Raw genomic sequence first — 26,870 nt, 5'->3', positions numbered from 1 at the left:
AAAAAGCAGTAAAAAATACATACAAAATTTTCTGAAATAACAGTATTTTTATATAAAACATGAAACTTGTATTAGTATCAATGATGGATGTATGGATTAAAGTTAAATGTTCAGTGGCAAATACCACAATCATATCTGACGTAGTAGGATTTTTAATTGTTAGTTCACAAGACAACACTGCACTAGAAAACATGTCAGCCTAACCCAGACTTCCAGCTGACAAATCATTGCTCTAACATCTAAATGCTGCATGCTTAGCTTAAAAGAGAAAATATCAATTTTCATGTGTTTGGTTTGACCCAGCAGCAGAAGGAACAATTTTGCTCTCAAACTCAAGGCAGACATGCTTCCATAATATCACTGATGTCTCAGTATTGGTGAAATTCTATATGACTTGGCATAATACTTCTTCCAAACATTTATCTTGGGACATTATTTCCTGTCTATTTATCCCCTTCCCCCTCCCTACCAAGTTATCAGACAAGTTTTTGTTACATTTATTAGCGTAATTGCTAAAACAATCAAGAGCCATAACTCTTGAATGGCAAGAGTGAAAATCAAAATCAATCTCTCCATTTTATAACAAGAAACAACATATCGAAATTTGAGAAGGACTGATTCAGGAATTTACAAGTTATCTCACAGAATTTGCTTAAGTTTCAATACAATCAAGGACCAAAAATCGAGAAAGGTAACAGTGAATCCAGTGAAATATATCTTAGAATGAAAGCATTGATTTTTGTATAGATATGGAATATGATCAAAATTAAAAGCACAACATCATTAAAGAGTTCTAACAATATGTTTGTAAATTGAGAGAATCGGAAACAGATAGAACAAAAAAGTTTGTAATAAGGTCACATATGGAAAGAAATACATTATTTCATTATCAATAATAATAAAAGAACAGAGTTCCAATGACCACCTCATTGCACATATTTTTATTTGTGCAAGGGCAATAACTAAAAAAAAAATTTTGTTCTTGAAAGCGCTTACAATGCAATTTTCAATATAATCAACTTTTTCAAGGGGCATTACTCTTTAAAAAATTTTTTGATTGGCACTGATTTTGGAAATTATCCAAGACATTGCTGATATAAACCTCTGATATAAGTTTGATAAAAATACGGCAAAATTTTACATGTGAGAGTGCTTACAATGCAATTTTCCATATAACTAATATATCTAAGGGGCATACCTCTTTAAAAAATTGTTGAATAGCACTGATTTTCAAGTCATTGCTGATATAAACCTCTGATTATGCTTAAAAATAAAATGTGGCAAGAATTATACATGCTTACAAGACTGGATGAACGGCCTGTATTTCTATGTCCCTGCAATGTGTTGAGCAGAGGACAAAAAAACTTAATATACTAGTTTGAAATAAGAGGGTCATTCAATTAACTGAAAAAAAAAAATCATCTTGGTCCACAAGGGAGATAACTTACCAGGTTTGACAACACCCTCACACTCTTCTGCTTCACATTTAGGTATACTTGGTTTCATTATCCTCTCTGAAAAATAAAAGATCAAATAAATGCTAAATTTTCGCCATTTCATTGTTTGTAAGACAGTTTGTGTGTATGTGTGTGTGTGATTGTTCTTTTCCCCTTTTTGTTATAATGTTGATATTCATATAATATATATTCACAGTAGTAGAAAAAATCTACTCAATTATTTAACTTTTATTTTATTCATCAAAACCCTTAACACCATAGTCAGGTGGTGATGAACAGGGATTTTGTAAAAGCCTGACTACTAAAAATTTTTTTTTTTAAATAAATGGAGAATGTGTCCCCATGGACACAGATGATGCCCCCGCTTGCATACAACATTATAAAGGGACATAACTCAAGAAAAATAAAAGTGACGCTACCCAAATTTGTACTAGATCTGAGTTTTGTGGTAATAAGTATTGTGTAAAGGTTTCATAATGTTTGGTTGGGGCAAACTTAAGTTACAGAATGGAAACTAAAAATTTAGCAATTTTTCAATTTATAAAGGGGCCCAACTCGATAATGATTAAAGTGATGACACCAAAATTCAACATGATCTGTGTTTTGTGGTAAAAAGCATTGTGTATAAGTTTCATAACATTTGGTTGAGGCAACTTAAGTTACAGAACGGAAACTAAACATTTTGCATTTTTTTCCATTTATAAAGGGGCATAACTCGAGAACAGTTAAGAGTGACCCTACCAAAATTCAAACTTGATCTGTATTTTGTGGTAATAAGCATTGTGTATAAGTTTGGGACGTACGTATGTACATACGTCCGTACAGACAGACAGACAAGGGTAAAACTAAATGCCCCCTCCGCTACGGGGGGGGGGGGGGGGCATAAAAAAAGAGTTATTTATTCAATATATTATTCACTCATGTTATCCAATTTCAAATGATTAGTTGTGTCATCTGTACTATTATTTGTCTATTTGTCTTTTTATTTTTGGCCATGGCGTTGTCAGTTTTTTCGATCTATGAGTTTGACTGTCCCTCTGGTGTCTTTCGTCCCTCTTTGCTAGAACTATGTCTAGATGGGTAAATCAAATTTTTTGTCGATCTATTTGATTTAGGCTGTTGTTATGCCACCTTTTAAACTAGGTTCAACTGAAATCCATTCAATGGTTTAGAAGTTGTGATTAAGTGATTATTGACTCATAGACTAAAGTAAAGCCAGATTCCCTAATTCCCACAAGTCTTACTAGTTATATATAAAAGCATGGTACACAAGACTATATACAAATAGTCTAATAGCAACAGAATCAAAATAAAGGGAAGTTTTAATTTTTTCCAGCTTCCAATGATGAATTATCATTGGTTAGGTACTAATTTTTGTGGATTTTTTGGAAGTCAAAGGTTATCCAGAATTTAAGTGTTTGGCAAAATACCAATTTTTTATAGGCTTGTATGGAGGGTTTTGTTAAAACCACAGAATAAACTTTCCAAGAAATTATAATTTTTCTTCATTCCATGAAAATTAGTACCTACAAAAATTAAGAAACCTACAGTATTACCAGTATATTAATTAAGTTTTATTTACAAGTTACTGGTACCTGATGTGGTATTATGATAAATAGGGCACCAACAAATCTATTACCTTTCATCCAGTCCTGGGTATACTCTGCCCTACACTGTATGCAATGCCCCGTCCTGAAATGACCATGGGCTTCAACACACACCTCGGGGTCCAAACCAGCAACACTCTCTAGTGTGTCTATATTCTGCAATTGATTAAAAGAACATTAAAAATATGTTCCATCATGAAAATATAATAGACCTAATATAAAGGATCAAATCCTTCTAGTCTAAAATATAAAACACATTACGGTCTTTTTCCACCATTTTCTAATGCATATATTTTGTTTATGGCATGATTTGGTCTGATTTTTTTGAATATATAATGTCAAAGATTACCATGGATATGTTCCATGTTGCCAAAATCCTATCTCCATGCTCCTTTATGACATCAAATATGTCAACACGACAGTTGCCACTACTAGAGCAGAACATGCTCACCCTTACAAGGCACATGAGTTTAACCACGGTTTTTTAAAGGGTGCCTATTGTTTAATCTTTAGTTTCCTGTGTAGTATTTTGAAGACTGTTGTTTGCTGGTTTTTTTTCTTTTGGCCATGGTGTGTTTCTAGCCTTATTGTTATCTTTTTCAATAATGGCTTTTGATTGTACCCTTGTTATCTCCCCTTTCCAAATGATACAATTTCTAATAAGTTTTCCAGAAAACTTGTGCTGTGTTGAATAAAATCAGAATAACATGCTTATAATTTACAGATTTACTACTGCGGATTAATTTATTTTCATTGGTTCCAATTTTCGTAAAGATTGCGATATCATGGATATTTCATTTCATGGTTTTAAAAAAGTCTGTATACAAGCCTATAGAAAATTTGTTCTTTGTTGAACATATAAATTTGTGGTCCACCTGTACCCACAAAATCCTTATAAATTAGTATCCCACCTATTATATTGAATCCACAGTATACTACCTCACTAGATGTAGTGCCTCACACCATGTAGCATTCAGACACACATATGTGACTTTGAGATGAAGAATGGCTGTAAAATTCTTTTGGTTTTGTCATGTGTGTGTGTGTGTGTGAAAGGGATTATGTCATGAATTAATACACCATTGTCCTTCATTTTTATTACAATCATGCACACAGACTTGAATAAGTAGATTTACCTGAGTGAAGTGTCTCAAAAGAAGTCCTTTTTCTTGAAGCATTCTGATAAAATAGTGGCAAGTTGTAGGCTAAAAAAAAAAGATGTTTATATACTGTAGATTCATAGAGGTCTGAAAAAATAGTGGCAAGTAGTACACAAAAAACTAAAAACAAATTGAACTGTGGGCGATTGTTTACTAATGGAGACTGCTTTAAGTATTCGATAAACAGGAAGTCATTGATTTAAAAATGTATGACACTGTATAGTAAGATCACATGAAAGTGGACTCCAAATTTCAAACATGTCTATTATGAGGGTAGGAATGCCCTTTACTGTCAGGCATCAAACAGTCATTTTCGGCTAACGTTAGAATCAAATTGGTTAAAATTTTATTGTGATTCGTCAAAATATCCTTATTATGATTCGTCAGAGGTCTCAAATAATTATCGGCAATCGTTAATTTTGGAAAGAATTAAATGTGATTCGTCAAAATCAGCAGATTTTTTCATAAAGAAAATGTACATTTTATCGTCATGTCCCAAAAATTACTGTTAACGTCATTTGCCAAGATTTTTTACCGTTATTCGTCATGAAGGTACCCCCATTACGACCCCCAATAATGTGTAAGAATATATATATTTTTCATAAATAGATAAGCAATGAATCTGAAAATGCATCACAGAGTATAGAATGATCAAATGAAGCAAGATTCCAAATTTCAGGAAGCTCTGATTTATAGTTCAAACAATAATTTGCTAAATTATACAGGGAATAATGACAAAATTAATGTTCAGTAATATGAATGTTTGGGTTTTTTTCAGTCGTGTCTGACACTAATCATAAGTTATACAGAAATGTTCATGCCTTCCAACTAGTTTTTATCATAACATGTTTTGTTTAAGGCATACTGAAGTTCATGAGCTGTATAAATATGAACATGTATTTTTAACAGTTTTAAAACCATAACATGTTTTTATTTCTTAATTATCATATGTGCTACACATCAAACAATTCATTATTTCATAAATTAAAGGATTATGGGTCATTTCATTTTACATCAAATTGCCAATTTAAAATAATATAAACACATATACCCTGGTACATAAAAAATATGTGCCGCTAAAAAAAAGTGTTCACAGTAAATTTAAATTAATTACAGTACCTTAAATACACCTGGCCATAACTCTCTTGCCAACATAAAAAATGGTTCTGGGTTTTCCTGTAAAGAAATCGTGAGTTTGAGTACAACGTTTTACACTTGAAAACTCCCATACTAAATGACATTAGCCAAAGTTCTTACAGAGACTAAGTATATATATGTATTGACTAAGGTCTTTCATTACCTCTTACTAGTTGGATATATTAAATGTTTACAAAGAATCTTATTGTGTGAATATGAAGATTTTCCACTCCAAGCAGTCTATCACAAAGGAATCTTCTGAGTTTCCTCTATTGTAAAATATATTATCTCATATGGTACCCTTAAAATCAAACCATGCTTTTGAAACTGCCCATTTAAAAAAAAAGGAATCTTAAAGAATATTTTCATACCATAAATTCATCTCTTCAAAATCTGGATTTTCAGATTTTAATTCCATGATAAATATATATATTGTATTATTGTATTACTTACACATTATATAATAGTGTTAATAAATGGGTGATTTCATATTAATCCTGTTTTATGTCCAAGTACAGATACATTGGGTCAAGGTTATTTGTAGCTGTTGGCTGGAGGCATAGCTGATCATTTTTGCATATTTAAGTTTCAATTTATCTATTATAGTTTTTCAAATATTAGGCAAAAATGCAAAAAATTGTCAATAGAGGGAAACAACTCCAATAAGGACATGTCAGATGATTTCATATGTGGTGAAATTTTCAGGATACATTTTTCTGTAATTTAGCACACCCCAAAAGTCCTTTTGTGATGCAGCTTCTCGAGGTAAAAAATCCCTTTTTTCACACAATAAGTTCTTTGAAAATTTAGTTCTTGGCATACATTTAAAAACTCCATAGTTTTTACACCTTTATTCAATGGACCTCTGCTTTGCAAATCAGTACAAATGGTCAAGTTTAGTGATTTGTTAATAAACAGCTGTGAGTGCATGATATGGCTGTCGCTTTTTTTCAAAGAATAAAAGTTCAATAATTTCTCAATGTCATATCAGAAATTTATAAAAAAAAACTAAAGGGAGGTCATTTTAATAGATATAAACCAGTCACCAAAGTTTCATGAAAACTGTTCTAAGCAATTTTGATTTACTGACCGAAAACTGGAAAATCACCACAATTTATGAATAAAATCCCATAACTCGGAAACGTAAAATCTAAAACTTATAAAAATCGAAAGGGAGCTTACATCAATAGATATATACAATTCACAATAGTTTCATGAAAACTACTCAAAGCATTGTTGAGTTATTGTCTGAAAACTGGAAAATACCCCTTTTTTAATGAATAAAACCCCATAGCTTGTAAACGTTTAATCTAAATGTCATAAAAATCTAAAGCGGGCTCACATCAATAGATATAAACAATCCTCCAAAGTTTCTTGCAAATTGGTGAAAGTGTTTTTGAGTTATAGTCCGAAAACTGGAAAATCCCCCTTTTTTAATGAATAAAACCCCATAGTTGTTAACAATGTTGTTAAAGTGTTTACTGTTGCAGTCCATATGTTGACCTCTTGATATCTTTTGTTTTTGTGTCACATGTTTGCTGACTCATTGATGAATATACAACATCTGTTATATACATAGTATGGGCTTTGTTCATTGTTGAAGGCCGTACAGTGACCCTGTAGTTATTAATTTCTGTGTCATTTGGTCTCTTGTGGAGAGTTGTCTCATTGGCAATCATACCACATCTTCTTTTTTATTTATATAGATATAAAAACAATATATGATTGATTGGTGGTGTTTTAACTCCACTTTCAGCGCACTTGGCCAGTTTTTATTGTTAAGAAAGACAGTGCCCAGAGAAATCTTCAGCAGGAAAAATGTCAATTAAATGGAGTCAAAGGCACATTCCATGAGGGGAATTCAAACTTAAAATCTCTTTGTTGACAGGCTAGTGATCACTATAGATGAACTTCTTAGACTCTTCTGATACCAAGGCCCCTAAAACAGTATACAACTTACTTTGAAATAATCAATTGAAAATACTGCAGTTGGTTCTGGCAAATTATATTTCTGCAAATTATCATACAAGCCTGTCTCTGGGGATCTGAAATCTGGAATGCCTGCAGCTAAAAATAGAAATGATCTCAAATCAAAAATTAAATACAAAAAGTTAAATCCAAAGAAATTGTGTGTTGTATTTATTCCCAGGTACTTATTTTATTGTTTAAATAGAATTTATTTTGTATAATTTTTTAACTTCATATTTTCAAATGCCATAGTTAATATGGATCTAACAAATTGCATAGAATAACAACTTTTGTAGGAATCATTTAGCCATAATTAGTATACTGTAAATTCAGAAATTATTGCGTGCATTTATTTTTGCGATTTTGTCATTTTAGACTTAAATGCGATTTTAATTTTTACGATGTTGAGAAAAATCCTGTTTAGTTCATATAAAATATTTCAAAATGCGAGTTTAAATTATTGCTTTTAAAACTCTGTCGCATTTGTCACAATAATAAAAACCTCGCAATAATTTCTGAATTTACAGTATATCTATACTACTAAAGGAAGAGACCGATTTCATTGAGACGCAACTCCTCTGAAACCATTCAAAGTCGGAAATATTTGTGATATGACGTATAAATGTAGTGTTTTGTACTTCCTAAATTTGTCTTTGAAACAGTCTTTTTTCCACAGAAAACGCCAATTTTTTAGAAAATATCCAAATTCCGAGACCGTTATCGATCAGTGTATTATACGCTTTTGCGCATGCTCAGTCGACTTACTGCCCACAGAATTTAACTTTATATATAAATAATATAGGACAGTGGTGTAGATTAAAAATTACACCATTCCAGGCCCTTTTGTTTTCCACATAATTAATATTACCAATAATTAACAAGTTCCGGGTCGAATCCGATACCAATTCCAATGGTATATGTCACAAAATTACCTGATCTCTGTAAACTAATCTGTACGCTCCGCCTCTGTCAGGTGCACAACTAAACGGTGTATTTAGGATTTGCTATAAACACGGTTAATAATCACACCTGAACTTCGTCATTATACAGGGAATTACTGTACACCTTATAATCAGCGCAATACGAATTCTAAAAATCCAGGCTTAAAATAAGGCGTAGGTTCTTTAATTCAGTCACGGACTGACCCGCGATGTTGCTGGTATGGTCTAGTATATTCTAAAGCCCAAACGCTAAGCGACTGTATTTTCCTTATATAAGACCATGAGGCATTGAATTTTGCATTTTTCTAAGGGGAAGGGGAATTTCAATGTTAGAGCAAGAGGAATTTCCCTTTGCAGCCATGGTGGAGGTCAACTTGCATAAATTCCTTCATAAATCAACCAAATTCAACTTGTTATACTGACAACTAGACTTTACAAAAAATTGTTTTCTTGACAATTCTGAAATGTTTTAAGCATTGTAAAATGTATCACAAGTAAGGATCTCTTTTCAGCCTTCCTTGTACCACATGTTATATTTTGGTTAGTCAAATAAGAAAATTTGTTTCACCTCAAAGATGGTGACAAAGGGAAATAACTCCAACTCAAATTAAATCATATTGAAAACTATCTATTGTATCAATTCAAACAACCGATGGACCAAATCAATAATGCTAAGCTGAAATTGCTTGATTCAGGTAATTTGAACATAAATTTACCAGACTTTTTCTTCATTAGACAAACTTTATTAAATCAATATAAAATTAACCACAAGATTAAAGGTTAAGACATTACTGGTTTCTTATGGAAATCCATTCTTTTAACTCACAAGTAGAAATCCCAGCTCCCGCCATTGTGATGATGTTTTTTGCTTTGCCATCTTTTATGTACTTGACAATGCCATTAAAGTCTACTGTATCTAACAATGATTCTATCTTGGGTTCATCCTTTAATCCAAGGGAAACAGCAAATGCATCAAAAAGAGCTAAAAAAAAATTTAAAAAATTCCATAAGTGACCCTTCTGTAACATGTGTAATTTATTAACATTTATCTGAGCAGAACTATATTTTATGTTATATTGAGCACTGATATGCTTATACTGTCCATAACCTAAAGTAATCATGTCATGATCAGATAACTCTGAGGGTTTGGTGTTCCTTTCAAAAATGAACAAATACCTATAGTTTTTAATTTCTATGTCATTTGGTCTCTTGTGGAGAGTTGTCTCATTGGCAATCATACCACATCTTCTTATTTTTATATATAAATCTGTTTCTTTTATGATTTTTGCATGATATGTAGTCAATATAGTGTTCTTTCCAAATATTGAAATTGTTTTTGTTTGAAGTCATTAGCCATGGTAGGCATTTATGTGCTGTCATATTTGTAAAAGCAAAGAGCAGAAACAAAACTTGATGTCCTTTTCTTTTATCTGATGAACAAATTAAAGGAGCAATGCCACCAATTGTCAACTTAACAACAAATAATTAACTATTGTTGTTACATTAGAGATATACATCAGCACATATTTACAGAAGAACACATACCAGATTTCTTTTCTTCTTCCTAAAATAATTATATAAAAAGATGTCAGAATTCTGTGTGCCTTGGAATATTTAAACGAAATTTACACTAGTAAAGACGATGTTACAGTATGAATATGCTTGATTTGGAGACTATTACTTAAAAATGATACCACCATCTCTTGCATGGTCATACCTAGATTTACAAAAATAATTTGCATCTATTAGCAGAAGAGTTGGGACCCAAAGTAAAAGAGGGTATAATTGTCCAGTAAAGGTAAAAAATTATTAGAAAATTTTACAATGCTATGCCAATTTTTTTTCTGAACAAAGGGGAGTAACATGTTTAATGTGGCATAGTGTGTATTTAGTCATTTTTGGGGCCCTTTATAGCTTGCTGTTCGGTGTGAGCCAAGGCTCTGTGCTGAAGGCCGTACTTTGACCTATAATGGTTTACTTTTACAAATTGAGACTTGGATTAAGAGTTGTCTCATTGGCACTCATACCACATCTTCTTATATTTATTTACAAACAATCCAAATGTATTTAAGATCCTTTTTCCTTATAAGTAGATATCTTATCAAAATTGATCCATCCATAATGAAAGAACTCAGTTTTCTAAATGTAGCTATTGCTGGCAATATAAACAATAAGAGATTTGTGATTTATGCTTAATGAAAAACAGTAAACCAAAAAACAAAAAATCATTGCATCCAAAATAGATATCTTCATATCTTGATAAATCTGTATTTATGACTAACCACTTACTTTTTTCTCTGTATTTTGATTTTCTCCTGCTTTAGAATCAGAATTATCTCCCCCTGCAGCACCTTGACTATTAGATGACCCTTCTTCTTTCTTATCATTGGAGTTATCTCCCCCTTCAGCTCCTTTAGCATCCTGATTTCCTATAGAAATGAGAGACAAAGTTGTAAAGCACAGAAAGGGATACAATAGCACTCTTTGAAATGGTTCAATGATTATAGAAACAGCCACTAGTATAGGATTTCAGAAGACTTGAAAGTCTTATGCCCTGATTATTATTTCTGCCTTCAATAAAAACTTTGTTGTATGTTAAATCATGAGTAAACGGTTCATTCTTTCAGCTCAAAAGATTGATGATTGATAGTTGTTTGCTTAAAGTCCAGTGGCAAAAATTTCATGCATGTTAAAAAAAAAGTTATTGATTTAGTCACAATTATGTGAAACAATGTCCTAAGTCAGGAACCTGATGTTCAGTGGTTGTCGTTTGTTGGTGTGGTTCATAAGTGTTTCTCGTTTTTTATATAGATTAGATCGTTGGTTTTCCTGTTTGAATGGTTTTACACTAGTCATTTTTGGGGCCTTTTATAGCTTGCTGTTCGGTGTGAGCCAAGGCTCCGTGTTGAAAGTACTTTGACCTATAATGGTTTTTTTTTTAAATTGTGACTTTGATGGAGAGTTGTCTCATTTGCACTCATACCACATCTTCTTGTAACTATAGAAATTACCGGTAAACATGTATTGTATATGCCACATATTCATGTGCTTGTCACAAGTCAAGAACCTCTTCATTCGTTGTCTCGTGTCAGTCATATCAAAATGCTTTTTGTTATTTGGAGTATTTGGTGATTATTGCAGATATGATAGTCTGATAGTTTTTAATATATTATTTACCCATTCCTTAGACTAGGAGGAATTTTTAGCTTGTCCTATAGTAGTTATTGTTGAAGATTATGTTGTCTAGATGTCTTTGGTTGTTTTTTGTCATTTGGTTGCTATCTGATTTCAGACTGATATGCATATCCAACATTCTTTAGTCATTTGAATGTAAGTTCAAGACAAGAAACATGAATGACTCAATGATAATGATGATGGATGGCTGCTTAATGTCCAACGGCAAATTAATATACATATTAAAGGATGGGAACATATTAATGTATTTGAAAATTAACCCAGCTTTGTACTAGACCAATATGCCTAGCCGACTAATCTTTGCTCTTACTCCTTAATGCCGTGTGATTAGCTGAGAAGCAGTAAATACCAATTTTAAAGTCTTTGGTTTGACTCGGACGGGGTTGGAACCCACAACCTCGGATGACTCAGTGAGACAGCAACATACCAAAACAAAAAATCTTTATATATGTACTGAAAGGCATAATGAAGATCATTCAAATTACTTCAAATTTTAAGATATCCAATCATTATAAGAATTTATTTAAAATTAAATCAAATCAAGACATAAGTTATTGGCTATGTTATATGGATAAATGAAATGTTCCAGCAGGGGTGTCAACAGACAAATGCTGACCCTTCTGGAACATTTGAGATAATGCTCAATACTAGATTTTGTTGGTTTTGTGGAGCTCAAACTTGTTTTCTGTGTAACATTGTTCTGTTTTGAGGACTGATGTTGGTCTTTTCCTCTTTAAATGTTTTTTCCTCATGTTGCCTGTTCGACTTTTGGTTTTTGATTGCCTCTAGGTATCTCCTCCCCTTTCTTCCCAAGTTGGCAAAAATGTAAATATTAAAAACAAGAGTGCACACGCTGAAAAGTCTCGCCTTCTTTACTAACCATTGATTTTATGTTGATAGTCCTAAATACAAAGCTTTACTACAAGTAACACATAAACTTAACATGATCCAAGAAAATGAGGTCAAGGTCAGATTAACCAAACGAGAAATACATGTACACATAACAATCATTCAATAAACCAAACATAGTTGACCTATTACTTATTGTTTCTAAGAAAAAGTCAAAAACAAGAAAACTTAACATTGACCAATGAACCATGAAAATGAGGTCAAGGTCAGATGAACCATGCCAGACAGACATGTACACCTTACAATCAATTTAGGCATTAAATATAGTTGACCTATTGCTTATACAATGTAGTATCTAAGAAACAAACTTAACCATGAAAACTTAACATTGACCAATGAACCATGAAAATGAGGTCAAGGTCAAATAAAACCTGTGAGACTGACATGTACATCATAAAATATTTCCATACACCATTTATAGTTGACCTATTGCATATAGTATTAGAAAAAAACACCAAAACTCCATAACTTAACTTTGATCACTGAACCATGAAAATGAGGTCAAGTTCAGATGACACCTACCAGTTGGACATGTACACCTTACAATCATCCCATATACCAAATATAGTAGACCTACTGCTTATAGTATCTGATATATGGACTTGACCACGAAAACTTAACCTTGTTTACTGATCCATGAAATGAGGTCAAGGTCAAATGAAAATTGTCTGACGGGCATGAGGACCTTGCAAGGTACGCACATACTAAATATAGTTATCATATTACTCATAATAAAAAAGAAATTAACATTACAAAAAATGTTGACTTTTTTTCAAGTAGTCACTGAACCATGAAAATGAGGTCAAGGACAATGGACATATGACAGACTTCGTAACATAAGGCATCTATATACAAAGTATGAAGCATCCAGGTCTTCTAGCTTCTAAAATATAAAGCTTTTAAGAAGTTAGCTAACGCATCACTATCCCTATGTTGAGCTTTCTGCGACAAAAGTCGCAGGCTCGACAAAAAACGATTTACATGTAGTATGATTGTCAATGAGACAACTATTCACCGAAGACTAATGGACAGTCATGCAGAGCTCATACACAAATAAGTCAAAACCTGCTTAGACTTCCACAAGAGGAAATAATTATATGTTTAACACAAGTTATCTTTCATCTTTTATGCTTAATTCAACTCAATTCTAACCTCACTCATAGTTGAAACAACTGATTGATTGATTGTTGCAGCTGCTTAACATCCAGTGGCAATTAATCATGCATATTCAGGACGAGAACCCATTAACAATAAGTGCAACATGTAACTAAGGATCTGCAAGGTAGACAACCCAGGATGAAGTACATGCAATTTGAACTGCCAATAGATCATACATTGTTGCAGTGAGTCAGGGGAGGCAATCCCCCCACTTCTTAAAATATTTCATTGGGTATGCATATAACTATGTGAACAAGGTCATTGCAAGATCTACTGAAAGTGGTGTTGAATTTTATACCACATTAATAAGTGTTAGTAAGGAATCAAATAGATCGTTTAAGTGATATTTTTCATCAAATTCACAAACTCACTGCAACAAAGTTGTTCTATTTATATGAATAACAAGAATTATTGGCCCTTATTTTGCAATACATAAGTAATTTAGTATACCATCTTATTACAAGACTATTAATTTCTTGATTTTTTTTTTTGAAAATATATACTAATCATGCTAATACAAAATATGAAATAAAATATTTATAAATTTATTTGCAAAAGGATGCTAAACACAATTGGTTGTTTTTTGTGTTGGAGGTTAGGTTTGTCTTTAACTAAGACTAAAGAGTGGTACACTGTGGTTATAGGCTGATTTCTAAACAGTTATATTATCACTTGAAATATTATAAAAATCTTCCAGTTTCATGAATATATTGTTGGACATAAGTAAATATCTCTGTGTTTTCATCAATATTTAAGTCTGAGCAACCCTGTAGTAGGACATCAAGATTGACATTATCAAAGTTCCTTAGTTTTCGAAAGAGCTCATATCTCTGATAAATGTAAAATGGACATACATAAAAGAAATGAAAATTATCTTCTATCGGGTCTCCACAGGCACATAGAGTCGTCTGACAAATGAAGAGATGATGTTTTAGATCACTAGCCTCATTTCTTAATTGGCAGTGGATTATATTAACTTTTCGTGAACCAGTGGAAAAGAAAACTGGACAAGGACTTATGTCCTCATTCAGTTTTCTTTTGAATCCTGTAAAGCTTATAATATTTTTAACTTCTCCATCAAGTGAATTCCACTTATCAAGAGTATGTGGAATAAAACTGTTCTTATAGGCTGTGGTCCGACACTGAGGAGTTTTAAATTCCCTTTTATTTCCCTTAACTGCAGTATACATGTATGTATGCCCTAAAACTTGTCTTGATGCAGAAGTTTGTCTGTACTCAGCGTAAATTTAGTGGTGTAAACAGGACCACATTTAGATACTATCATGACTTAAATGTTTCCGTGTGCACAGATTTTTCTGTACTTAAAATAAATTTTGTGGTATAAACAGGGCAATATATTTGTCAATAACTTCTGATCACAGGGCCAGTGTTGGGTCATGTTTTAGAAACAAGTAATTCCGCATGCTACAAAATGTATATCAAGGCTCATTTCGGCCCCTTTACCTGACGACATGATTTCCAAACGAAGTTTTATGACTGAATAATTTACTTCTGGGTCATATGATATATTGGGAGGTGACAAATCAAGTCAGTTCCACATGTCATACTACCATAATTTCTATTTGTTGGGTTTTTGTTTGTTTACACGGGTCTCACTAATTAGCGACAACAAGCGACAAGAAGCGACAACAAGAATTATTTTAGCGACAAGAAGCGACAAGAAGACTATTTAGCGACAAGAAAACATTTTTTTTTTATTAGATATAAAGAAATTTGTATTTAATGTTTTTTTTTTAAATATACGAGCAGATATGTCTAATTAAAATGTTTTATTATATAGATAGACGAAGAAATGAAACATTTGTGAGGAAGAAAGAGATTGTGAAGTTTATATTAGTATATTGGTAGATGAAGAAATTAAACATTTGTGAAGAAGAAAGAGATTGAGCTTCTTTTTTTTATTTTTAAATATGAAGAATATGTATAAGATAATGGACATGTACTAAAACGTTGAGTGGAGTGGAGTCATGGAGTGAAAACATGGAGTTAGGAAATGGAGTGTAGTTGGGTTGTTGGATCAATTGTTTTTAAATTAAACCAATTTATAAGATATGTTTTTTTATAGCTTTAAAAATCATAGAATTAATCTGGATGTTTGGTCCCAACAACGTTCAACTCCAACTGCATTCATGTACATTGTACCAATATAATTCACCTTGTACAAATGTATGTGTCATGATAGGTATGATTTAAGGTGATATCTCCAAACATGCAGTCTAGGTCGTACACACATTTAAAGATGTCCCGAAATGTGTTAAATTCACCATGAGGGCGTTAGCCCGAGTAGGTGTATCTTATTTACACCCAAAAATATTATGATTAATGTTGGATGATAGATTTCTATAATTTAGGAGGGGGTCTTTCAGCAATTTTACCTTAGTTAACAACATTCTGGTGTAAATAATTTTACTTGCAAAGCAGTTAAAGCTATAAACTATAATTATATACAAAAACAACAGCATAAACAATACAGTCTTTTGCAAGAAAAACAACACTTGGATTCTGTATGTTTCATTTGAAAAAGATATGAATTTGCTTATTTGGTAAAAGATCTATGTATCTATGGAGATCAATATATTATTAATTTAAATTATTTTTAAATCAAGAATCAAAACTTTGTCTGTTTGACATAAATTATATAGTTTTATTCGATGATCAATTAATGATATTTTATACATTTCAATATTTAAGAATCTTGTCATTCACATGAAATGTAGCACATCAAATTCATGGGAATAGCATAGGGAACATGTGTACTAAGTTTCAAGTTGATTGGACTTCAACTTCATCAAAAACTACCTTGACCAAAAACTTTAACCTGAAGCGGGACAGACGGACGAACGGACGGACGGACGAACGGACGCACAGACATAAAAACAAAATGCCCCTAGGTGGGGCATAAAAATTTTATCAAATGAGAATGTGAACCTATGGAAAGGCTTGCTGTACCATAAGCCATTGCTAGATTCTGATTCAGAACAGCAACATGTTCAAGAAAAGTTATTCAGAGGCTGTCAGTGGAATATCGGAAGAAAAAAAAGAAAGGCAAGTTTATTTTTTATATGGTTCTATTATGGTATTGGTCTGTCATTGTCGTCCACATAGACAAAATGTTTTTGTGCAATACACTTGCCATAAATGGAGGTTGAGATTGTGGTCCCACTTGTATCAAAACAAGAGGCACAAAGGAGCAAATGCCTTCAATTGGTTTAATGTAGGAGGGAGGATGTATGGTCGCTTATGCATAATTACTAGATAGACAACATTATCACACTTCAAACTGAGCTGTCATAAAATGCTACCCAAAACATTGTCCAACTTTGATGAATAATCAAAATATGACAAATGAAATAATATAAAATCATCTTGTTCTGCAATTTAAAAAAAAAAGAAGAAAAAAACCCAATTATAAATGATTTTCATTTTGAGAAGTGTGACTGATTTGTGGATTCGTTCGAATTTTAACCAAAATCCTTTACTCCACTCCACTCCATGTTTTTACTCTATGACTCCACTCCAACACTCCACGACTCCACTCCACAACTCCACTCCAACACTCCACTCCACTCCACTCCACTCAACGTTTTAGTACAAGTATGTATCTGTTTCATCCAAGTCAAAGTATGAATAAACGAATGGAGATATATATGGAGCGGGCTAAATAGAATATAATATTTTGATTCATTTGCTTAATACTATGCTCTAAGTGTACTCTTGTTATGTCAATTCGATGCTTTATTTGTAGAACTCTCAGCCACGTTTTGCCATCTTTATTATTTAAGCGTGTATCCAGACCCCACGACGAGGACGTGGTTCTACCTTGGGGTCCATATAATTTTTTTTTTTTTTTTTTTTTAATTATTTTTAGTCATTATATAGTAATATGTACATTCCTATCTAACATAATATTTATACATTTTGTACATGGTGGTCCCATTTTGATAAGCCGTAGATTTTTACCACTAAGGTTCACTGTATTTTTGGCCCTTTTTGAAGTTGTAGTTTTAGCATTTTTAATACGTTTCCGTTGGCAAGGTTTACGTGCACATGCACTTGTTTTGGGGATTGTCAGCCCACCATCTGTTGAAGTGGTGGACTCTGGGATTGCGTTTAACTTTCTCCCATGAGTCAAGAATTTTTGCAATGCAAAAGCCTTTTCTTTCTCCGATTTAATCTGCCATAGAGCTTTTGTGCATTGAAAATGGCTTACTGAGGAGCTTAGCTCAAAGTCTCCATGTCCATAAAGTGCGCCATTGACAAGACTTTCTTGCAACTTTATTTCTTTGTGAATTTTATTAATTAACTCTGGAAGTTTCTCAGGCTTCCAATCTTGATTTAGTTTCAAGATGTGATTGATTGATTCACAATTATTGTTTTTTCCATTGCAATGGAATTCTCGACTCTGTTTTTCGAGCATTGTACACGTAATCCCTTATAGTAGGATAATGATGCTTTGTTCATTTAATATTTGTCTAGAAACCCTGTCTTCAACCAAAGAGCTCATTGCAGAATATTAATGGTTTGTCTCCCCAATAATTTGTGTTAGTGGTTCTTTTCTTAGCAATATTTTCTCTACATTTACGCCATCCGTCAACAAATTTTTACTTGCATAAGCTTCTAATCTACTAATAGAAAGAACATAGTCAAATTTATGATCTTTTGTATGACAACATTGTGTACATATGAAATCACAGCTTTTAGTCTGACTTAAGATCCGAAACTGATCTTTTGTTAATTTCTGGCATTTTTTGGTGAAACCATGTTTCACATTTTTCACAAAACACACACATTCGAGTGCAGTTTTTTGAACAGTTACCACATGGGTGTGCCATTTTTAGAGTGTAAGACTAATATTGCAGGGTATAACTTCCCTTACTATTTCATTTGCCCAAGAGGAAAACCCTTATCCCAAGGGATTCAGTTTGACACGGCGATGTGACAAAATAAGTGTGTTTCAATATTTACCCTTGCCCAAGGGGATATCATGAACGGACGTGTCCACTATAGTATAATTATAATACTTCTAATATGCATTTATCGAAGTTCGAGTCGTAACCTTTTTTTCCCTTGCCCAAAAGGAAATTGAAACCCTGTACCAAAGGGTTCGTTTGATACCGCGCAGTATCAAAGACGTACAAAGTAACTGATTTATTAATCAAAGGTAAACCGAGTTGCGTTTTAGATTCTAGCAATTGCACAGAGCACGTACTTTTGCGAGAATAATACTGAAATGCTGACAATTTACTTTATACTAAACATGAAAGTTGAATGGCTTCAGTCAGCTTGGTAGAGCAAAGGAAATGCACACTCTATAAAACTGAAACAAAAACAAAAAAAGGTCAACTTTCCTTTGAAGGATTTATTGAAACAAAAACATGAAATATAATTTCCTTTCTAACAGTATAATTCATTGTTCTTGATAGGAACAACATTAGATGTGGCTTCACCCTAAGGTAATAACAGTACACACAATGTGGAACATCAAATGAGATTAACGAGGCGTGTGTCCCCTGTTTTATTGCTACAATAACATCCAATTAACACCTTCAACTTTGTACACGCGTCAGACTATACAATTACACGCGCCAGAATATACAATCATGTAAATAGTGAACACCTCGGTTGAAAACTCAAGATTGTCATTAATTTCCTTTCATCTTCAATCAATATGCATAAACATGATAAATATCGTTTAATGAGGCAATAAACAAATAAAAAGATGAAAACATTCACATTTCAATTTTCTTTTCCTCTTGTTTGATTTCAGTTCTTTGTATTTCACAATTTGTGTCAATATTTTCAGGACAATGATGCACAAATAATTCATTTTGCGAGCTTAATATATATTGCACGAAAAGAGTTTTAAAAAACAAATTATAAGATAAATAATATGTTCTAAAACACAAGGAAAAGTAATCTCATAATACAATAATTAAACGTAATACTGGCTGTTATACATAATAGATGATAAAATATTATGTAAATAATGTTTCATTTTTTTCTATCAATTTTAACTTTCTTGTCGCTAAAATTATTTTCTTTTGCATATTCTTTTAATATTTATTGCAATAATTAATTTTAATTAAAAAAAATATGTTTTCTTGTCGCTAATTATATAAATAGTTTCTTGTCGCTTCTTGTCGCTAAAATAATTCTTGTTGTCGCTTCTTGTCGCTTGTTGACGCTTCTTGTGGCTAAAATTCTTGTTGTCGCTAATTAGTGAGACCGGTTTACACACATGGGGGTATTTTCGGGTTACACTAATGTCCTGACAATGTCCTGACAAAGTCCTGACCGATATGAAAATGCTAAATACTTTTTTGTTATTGAAAAGATTGACTTGAAATTTGGAACCAAGCAAGATGACAACATTTCTGAAATAAATGCAAGAAAAAAATTTAAAAAAAATATTTGTAAGAATTAGAAAACTTGCCCTGACCAACTTAGACATTGTCCTGACGATTGTCCAGACAGATATGAAAATGCTAAATACTTTTTTTATTATTGAAAGGATTGACTTTAAATTTTGAACCAAGCAAGATGACAACATTTCTGAAGTAAAGACAAGAAAAAAATTTAAAAAAAATATTTTTAAGAGTTAGAAAACTTGACCTGACCAATTTTGACTGTTGTTGACTAATGTCCTGACCTGAGACTACTATAACACAGAGATTGGTCACTATAGATTTATCGGATTATCTGAGTCTCCGGTAGCTAGCTACGTTATTTTAACGTAGTTTCGTATCCGACCGTAGCAGACGACATATATCACCTATCACTGAGAATACTATAACAGTATCGGATATTATTATTTTTCTTTTAAAAATAATTTAAAAACAAAATTGAATTAATCAAAAAAAAAAAAGAATATAGTTTTTATCTTTCAAATGCAGTTATCTCTATTCATATTTAAATTTTGTTTTTAATCATTAATAATTTGTTAATAGTTTGTTATTATGCGGCCACTCTTGAAAATGTGAATGTGATTAATCTTATCAATCTTACAGTTACATTGTTTTGCTACAGTCCGTTAATTGTATCTAATATACAAATATTTTACCTGTAAAGACAGGTAGTCTCAAAAGCATGGGAGATGAATTTTGTTTCACAGCTGGGTGCCCAAGGTACACGAGGCTCCGTTTATTGCAGTAAACTTTTATTCTATACTTGTAAGGTATTTCACTGCTGAGGCCCAATATACATGTTTATTGTAGTAAACCTTGTCAAATATCGTCGGTGCACTTGTGGTAGGATTCAGGAGGGTGTGGATGGGGTTTTATAGAATGGAGAAATAGGGGCAAAAAAGGTATAGAATGGAGATAAATGGACCGACAAATGAAGAATAGAGAAGAGAAAATAATAAGTTATTAAGATTTGAAGAATAGAGAAAAACGGCATAGAAATTATAGGAAATAAAGAACCCCCATCCAGACCCTCATTCAGATTATCCAACGTAAATTTTTTTTTTTCAAACAAGTTTCAACCCCCACACCCACTTTTTTTAAACTTTCGTCTGATAAATAGGTCAAGTTTTTGCAAACAATGTAATAAGCGGCGATCACAGAAGAGAGAAAAAATTTCATTAAAGGTAAATGAGTAATTTCCTTACGTAACAGATCAGCAAAGAGGTTATAACTGCAATGGATACATAAAGCAAACATAAGCCCTACAAATTATATATATGTTCCCAAAATTTCGCTGGCATTTTCATTTTTCAATTCACAATGTCCAGTAACATTGATTTTTATCTTGGGATGATAGTGATCTCAATCTTGATCTTTTACGTGGTGAATATACTGCATCAGATTTTGAATCTGAGGATGACTATACGTCCCTGCTGCAAAGACTGCAAAAACTACAAAAACTCCAAAAGAAGCATCAACCGCAAGTACATGTAAATCAGAACAAAGAAGCTTCAAAATTATGTGACTGAATAATCAAATTATCTCTATGTTAACATAAATAGAACCACATTAGGGTAATTTACGATGACATTTTTTCAACACCAGAAATATGTGCCCTCTTTCAAAATCCCAGACAAGAAATTTTGTGCTTCAATACAGAGCCGTAAAGTTTTTGAAAATTCGAATATTGTCTATTGTTAAAGTGTCGTATGTTTTAGTTATATCGCTATGCTTTTTGTAACCCTAATAATTGAGCAACTCAGATGAAAAGAGTTGTGATTTGCTTTAGTTTTTTTAGCCACAGCAAATATAAATGTGCTTGTTCAATGTTTGGTGACATACCATGTTAATTGTTGTCTGCATGATGCTTTGTAAAAAGGTTTCCTATAACATTTTTTTGTTGGGTAACTGCTGACAGTTTACCATGTGAAAATTCTGAGAAGCCAAAAATAATGCGAAATGTATAAAGTAGCAATGTCAGATCTAAACAAGAATGTTAAATATGATAGCATATATTGATATCACCTTTCTGTAAATTCAACTTCGATTCACAACTGCTTGTCAGTGGCAAATATTTCATGTACAGTCAGCCTGATTAAACCGAAATGAACTATTTTCAAATTATGTTTAAAGTTTGTTTTTATGTTATGTCGCTACACCAATGTCCCATGCTAGTGGTGGTGATGAGCGCCTAAAAATATTTAACATTGTCATTCTTTATGTGCCCGTCTCAAGTCAGGAGCCTGTAATTCAGTGGTTGCTGTTGGTTCATGTCCGTCATATTTGAATTTTCGTAAATTGCTTTGTTATTGTAGACACTTCGTTTTCTCTAGTGAATTGTTATATATTTTCCATGTCGGGGATTTTTGAAGCTGACTGCACGTTATAGGTTTTCTCATTGTTGAAGGTAATTACGGTGCATTCCAATAACTTACATCCACTTCATTGAACTTCATTTGGACTAAAGGAGTTGTCTGATGATCATTAGCAAAAATATATAAAAATCTCCTTAAAGTTTGCTTCAAGTGGCTATTCCTTTAATATATAAAGATGTGCCGTTACTTGTTTTTTTTCTTTCCTTGAACTATTATCCAAACTGAGCGTGTTACACAATGTAGTGAATTTCTGCATTCCTGTCTTAGTTTTAATGTATATAATAATAAAAATGTATATTCAAAGACTTAAATATTTATTTCTCCATGTAAGACAAGCATGACAAATTCAATGAAATTAAAAAAAATACTAAAAAAAGTCATTTTCTCCTGTAGTACTTCTCCCTTCTTCTAATGCGTGATTTCTTTCTGGGGGTATTCCTACAAAAAAGAATATATTATAAATAAAAAGAAATAATGTTTGTCAAGTTTATAGCATTGGCAATTCATTAATTTTTAAGACAGTAATCTGAGACTTGAGACTCAGCAGTAATTGACCAATCATGTCAATATGGATCAAAATAGTTAAACTGATAAAGGATGCAGACCAAAGGTGCATGTACTCTTTACATCATGTTTGGGTCAATTATTTAAAAAAAATACGTCTATTTAGGAACTCATGATGTACTGGTATTTCACATGGTGACACATTTTCATTGCATAATATTATTATACTAGCATGTATAGACCGCATATATATTATCAAGGGAACCAAATATAAATCTAAATTTCTTTCACTAACAATACAAATTCACCTATCAAACCTCATGTTGTGTGTGTGCAACTTGTCTCGTGTGTTTCTCAGTTCTGCAGCGGGAACTTACTGATACAGAAAAATTGGAATTTCATATAATTACAAATTTTACATCATTACATCGGTTAATTACTAAGGCTTGCACATACATTATCCGGAAAACAGATTGTTCATCTGAATGTAAGTTATGGGTGAGTTGCTCATTGACCCTGTCCCACGGACTGGTAATAACTCGAGGTTACTTTCCGGTTTGGTCGGTAAATTCAAGTCTATAACTTTACTTATTTTATTTAAAGTGCTTATAAACCAACATTTATGAACATGTCAAATCTTATATTCACACTTACCGGAACATAACACTCTTTATAAATCCACATTTGTTAATTATTATTTTCTCTTTCGCTGTCAAAAATGGCGGTCGAATCCTTCTTGTCAATCATTGCGAGTCACGTGCCGAGTCACGTGATCGAAGACTTACAATTAATTACTATTTGACTAGTCAGTACGGGAAGTGACCAATCTCTGTGTTATAGTAGTCTCAGTCCTGACCGACATGAAAATGATATATACTTTTTTATTTTTAACAGGAGTGACTTCAAATTTGAAATCAAGCAAGTTAATAACATTTATTTAATTATTATTTGGGAAAAAAAATTGGAAAAAAAATATTTTAAGGTTAAAAAACTTGACCTGACCAACATCGACTTTGCCGTGACTAATGTCCTGACCAATATAAAAATGCTAAATACATTTTTATTATGGGTATGATTGACTTCTTATTTGAAACAAAGTTAAACTTTCAAGTTTTTTTTTAACTTTTATATCATAACCAAATTGAAAAACAATATTTCAAAGGTAATAACAATTTGACCTGACCACCATCAACTTTACCAAACTTCATACATAAACAAAAACGTTATAAGGTCTTACCGTATATTATAATTGAAATTATATCTATCCTATCCATAAATCTACTACTACTACTAAATAGAGTTTAATGGCGACTACCCTTGCGGGTATTGCGCCAGATTACCTTATATAAAAACATTTCAAATAAATGTTTTAAAATTTATTATTATTTAGGAATTAACCTGTATTATATTTTTTTTTTTTTTTTTTTTTCCCTTAAATTTAATCTTGATATTTAAATCTGAACTATGGTGTGTATTTTAATTATCTTAATTATCTTGTGGTTAATTTATAGTGAGAAGAAAAAAATTTGTGGACTTATTTTTGTTATTTGTAACTTAGCCTGCTTTGTTTATAAATATTAAATGATTTGGCAAGTAGGTGTGTTTGTTGTTTATACATGAGAACTGTAAGTATCAAATACTCTTGGATAGACATATTTGACTTTTCCAAATATGCAAATCCTAGAAGGGGTCTGACATATTCCCGTTCATGGTATATACATTAATACAGTTAAACCGCGGCTCGTACGTCCTTGGTAAATTGTGATTCTCTGTATATTGAATTTGACTAAAGATAGCACCTTCACTTATATTATAAAAGATTCTTAAACTTACGTTCTAGAAGAAAAATATATATAGTATTACCGTGTATGTATAATTAGGATCTATAAGATTAATGTATTGTTTTGACATTTTTAAATTTGTGTGTAATAAATTGTAAGTGTTCATGTTTTGCAGTTATGTACAGTATAGATACCAGAGAGTGCTATCTTGGTAGTACTTGATTTAGTGTACTACTTTAAAATTAAAAAAACTTTCGTATTTACACGGTGCTTTGTTTCTGGTCGTTGTAAAATGTGCTGGTTGGTTCTTAAAATCATCATATCACAAGGACCGGGGTTCTGGCAAGCCAGTGCCCTCAAAGAAAAATATCCCACAATAAGATAACTCATCTCGTCCGTCGACCCCATGTATAACCCTATCAATATTTTAGCTACGGTGTCAATAGTTTATCCATTGACAGCAGCTGAATCACATTCCTCATAGTGTTAGTTAGGTACATATATAAACATGCAGTTAATTCTTGTTGTGAGGTTTGTGTTCCCAATTTGATTTGGGATGGACCGATGAGAGAGTGATTGTGAATGATGATTTCTGGGAGATATGTCAGACTCCTGTGGCATGATATTTTACATATGATCACATAGATATAGGAAGATGTGGTATGAGTGCCAATGTACATGTATTTATAAGAAAATTATAATAAAATCTACTTAATGCTAATTAATTTAATCAATTTTATTTTCATTTCCTTACATAGATTTTCTCATATCAAGAGTTCAATTAATCAGTTGTTACAAATGTAATTAGTATTTTGAATATTTGATATTTCTTGTCATACTTGTTAAAATCCATGGATTGTTGTCCAGTGACTAATATTTCATGTTTTGTTAAAAGTAATTTTACTAATGATTTACAAGTCCTAAAGTGTTTTTCATTTCTGTTTACCTATACTGATAATATCTGTAGGTATTCTCACCCTGACCATAGGTATCCTATTAAAATAATTATAAGCATGTTTTTACAAAGTTTAAACTAGAAACTAGAAATATATAGCTAGCTTTTTAGTATATTGATATTCTGAATAATTTTACTTTTATCGCATACCCGTGTTTATTAAATAATCCCATATTGGGATTAGTGTCTGTGAATATCCTGAGAATAAATTTTTATTTGAGAGATCTTTTACACCTGTTGATTCAAACTTTTCCATCATTTTTTGTCTTTGTGGTATGTACTTCCTACAGTTAAACAGGTAGTGTTGCATGTCGTCCACTACTAAACATGTGTCACCCAGTTCACTATTACATTTACCCATTGTGTATTTGAATTTATTAGTGAATATATAACTTGATCTAAGTTTAAATAGAGTTCTTTCTCTTTCTCTAGTACTCTTTGGTATAGTAATACAAAAGTTTACATTATTTTGAATAGTGTGTAGTTGTTTACTTTTTGTGTTATTTTCCCAGTATTGTTGCCACATTTTCTTTAGTAAATTTTTACATAAACATTTGATATCTTCTTTGTAAAGCGGTATATTAGTTATACATGTCTCTATTGATAGTGCCTTTTTAGCTACTGTGTCTGCCATTTCATTACCACTTAAACCCACACGACTGGGTATCCATTCTAAAAGGATATTCAAACCTAATTTGGAAAGTTTACTATATATATATATTGAATGTCATATATTATTTGTGTTTTAACTTTGAATATACTTCCTGTGATAGCTTTTAGTGCTGACAGTGAATCTACAAATATTACAGTATTTTCTGGTTGAAATTCTTCTAACCAATATAAAGATAAAAGTATGGCTGTCAATTCACACATAAATATTGAAACATGGTTTTGCAATTTAAAACCTTTATTTACTTTAAGTTCTGGTACTACAAAAGCACATGCATTTGTGTTGTTTTCTGGATTCTTAGATCCATCTGTATATATTTTTAAAAAATTACTATACTTGTTATCAATGAGGATAATTCCTTCACTTTTAATGAGGTGAGGACTATCCTTTTTAGTAATAATTTTTGTAAGTTCAGTTCTGACCTGTGGTTTTAGAACATGCCATGGTGGAGTTGGAAACTCTTTACATTTGTATACAGTATTAGTATCTACATTAAATTTATTCATAGTATCATGTGCAGTAACACAATATGGTTTTTGATTTTCCTTATGTTTTTCCTTATTAAATTCATATATAGCGTTTTCTTGTAAACTCTTTTTAGTTGGGTTTGTGTCATTGAGACTAAATA

General features: G+C 32.0%; 1 protein-coding gene and 1 long non-coding RNA gene across 2 annotated transcripts in view; both read right to left on the bottom strand.

Annotated features, from left to right (window-relative positions):
• The window catches only part of LOC127699133 (NAD-dependent protein deacetylase sirtuin-2-like), a 28,265-nt gene extending 13,133 nt beyond the window's left edge, over positions 1-15,132 (bottom strand). The window contains exons 1-9 of the mRNA XM_052202875.1: positions 14,997-15,132; positions 10,560-10,699; positions 9,816-9,834; positions 9,097-9,252; positions 7,322-7,428; positions 5,344-5,400; positions 4,201-4,269; positions 3,097-3,220; positions 1,449-1,514 (exon numbers count right to left, since the gene is read on the bottom strand). Of these exons, the coding sequence (XP_052058835.1) occupies positions 1,449-1,514; positions 3,097-3,220; positions 4,201-4,269; positions 5,344-5,400; positions 7,322-7,428; positions 9,097-9,252; positions 9,816-9,834; positions 10,560-10,699; positions 14,997-15,006 (748 nt within the window). The 5' untranslated portion in view covers positions 15,007-15,132. The remainder of the gene's footprint in view (positions 1-1,448; positions 1,515-3,096; positions 3,221-4,200; positions 4,270-5,343; positions 5,401-7,321; positions 7,429-9,096; positions 9,253-9,815; positions 9,835-10,559; positions 10,700-14,996) is intronic.
• Positions 15,133-22,629: 7,497 nt separating this feature from the next.
• On the bottom strand, positions 22,630-23,645 carry LOC127699152 (uncharacterized). Its single transcript, XR_007981093.1, has 2 exons — positions 23,491-23,645; positions 22,630-22,770 (listed from the first exon to the last, which is right to left on the bottom strand). It is a non-coding gene; the product is annotated as an uncharacterized LOC127699152 (long non-coding RNA).
• Between the last annotated feature and the right edge of the window lie 3,225 nt (positions 23,646-26,870).

This window comes from Mytilus californianus, unplaced genomic scaffold (genome assembly GCF_021869535.1).
Source record: "Mytilus californianus isolate M0D057914Y unplaced genomic scaffold, xbMytCali1.0.p SCAF_4, whole genome shotgun sequence".
Lineage (NCBI taxonomy): Eukaryota > Metazoa > Mollusca > Bivalvia > Mytilida > Mytilidae > Mytilus > Mytilus californianus.
The sequence above is the reverse complement of the archived record's forward strand: the minus strand, read 5'-3'. Positions and strand labels throughout refer to the sequence as shown.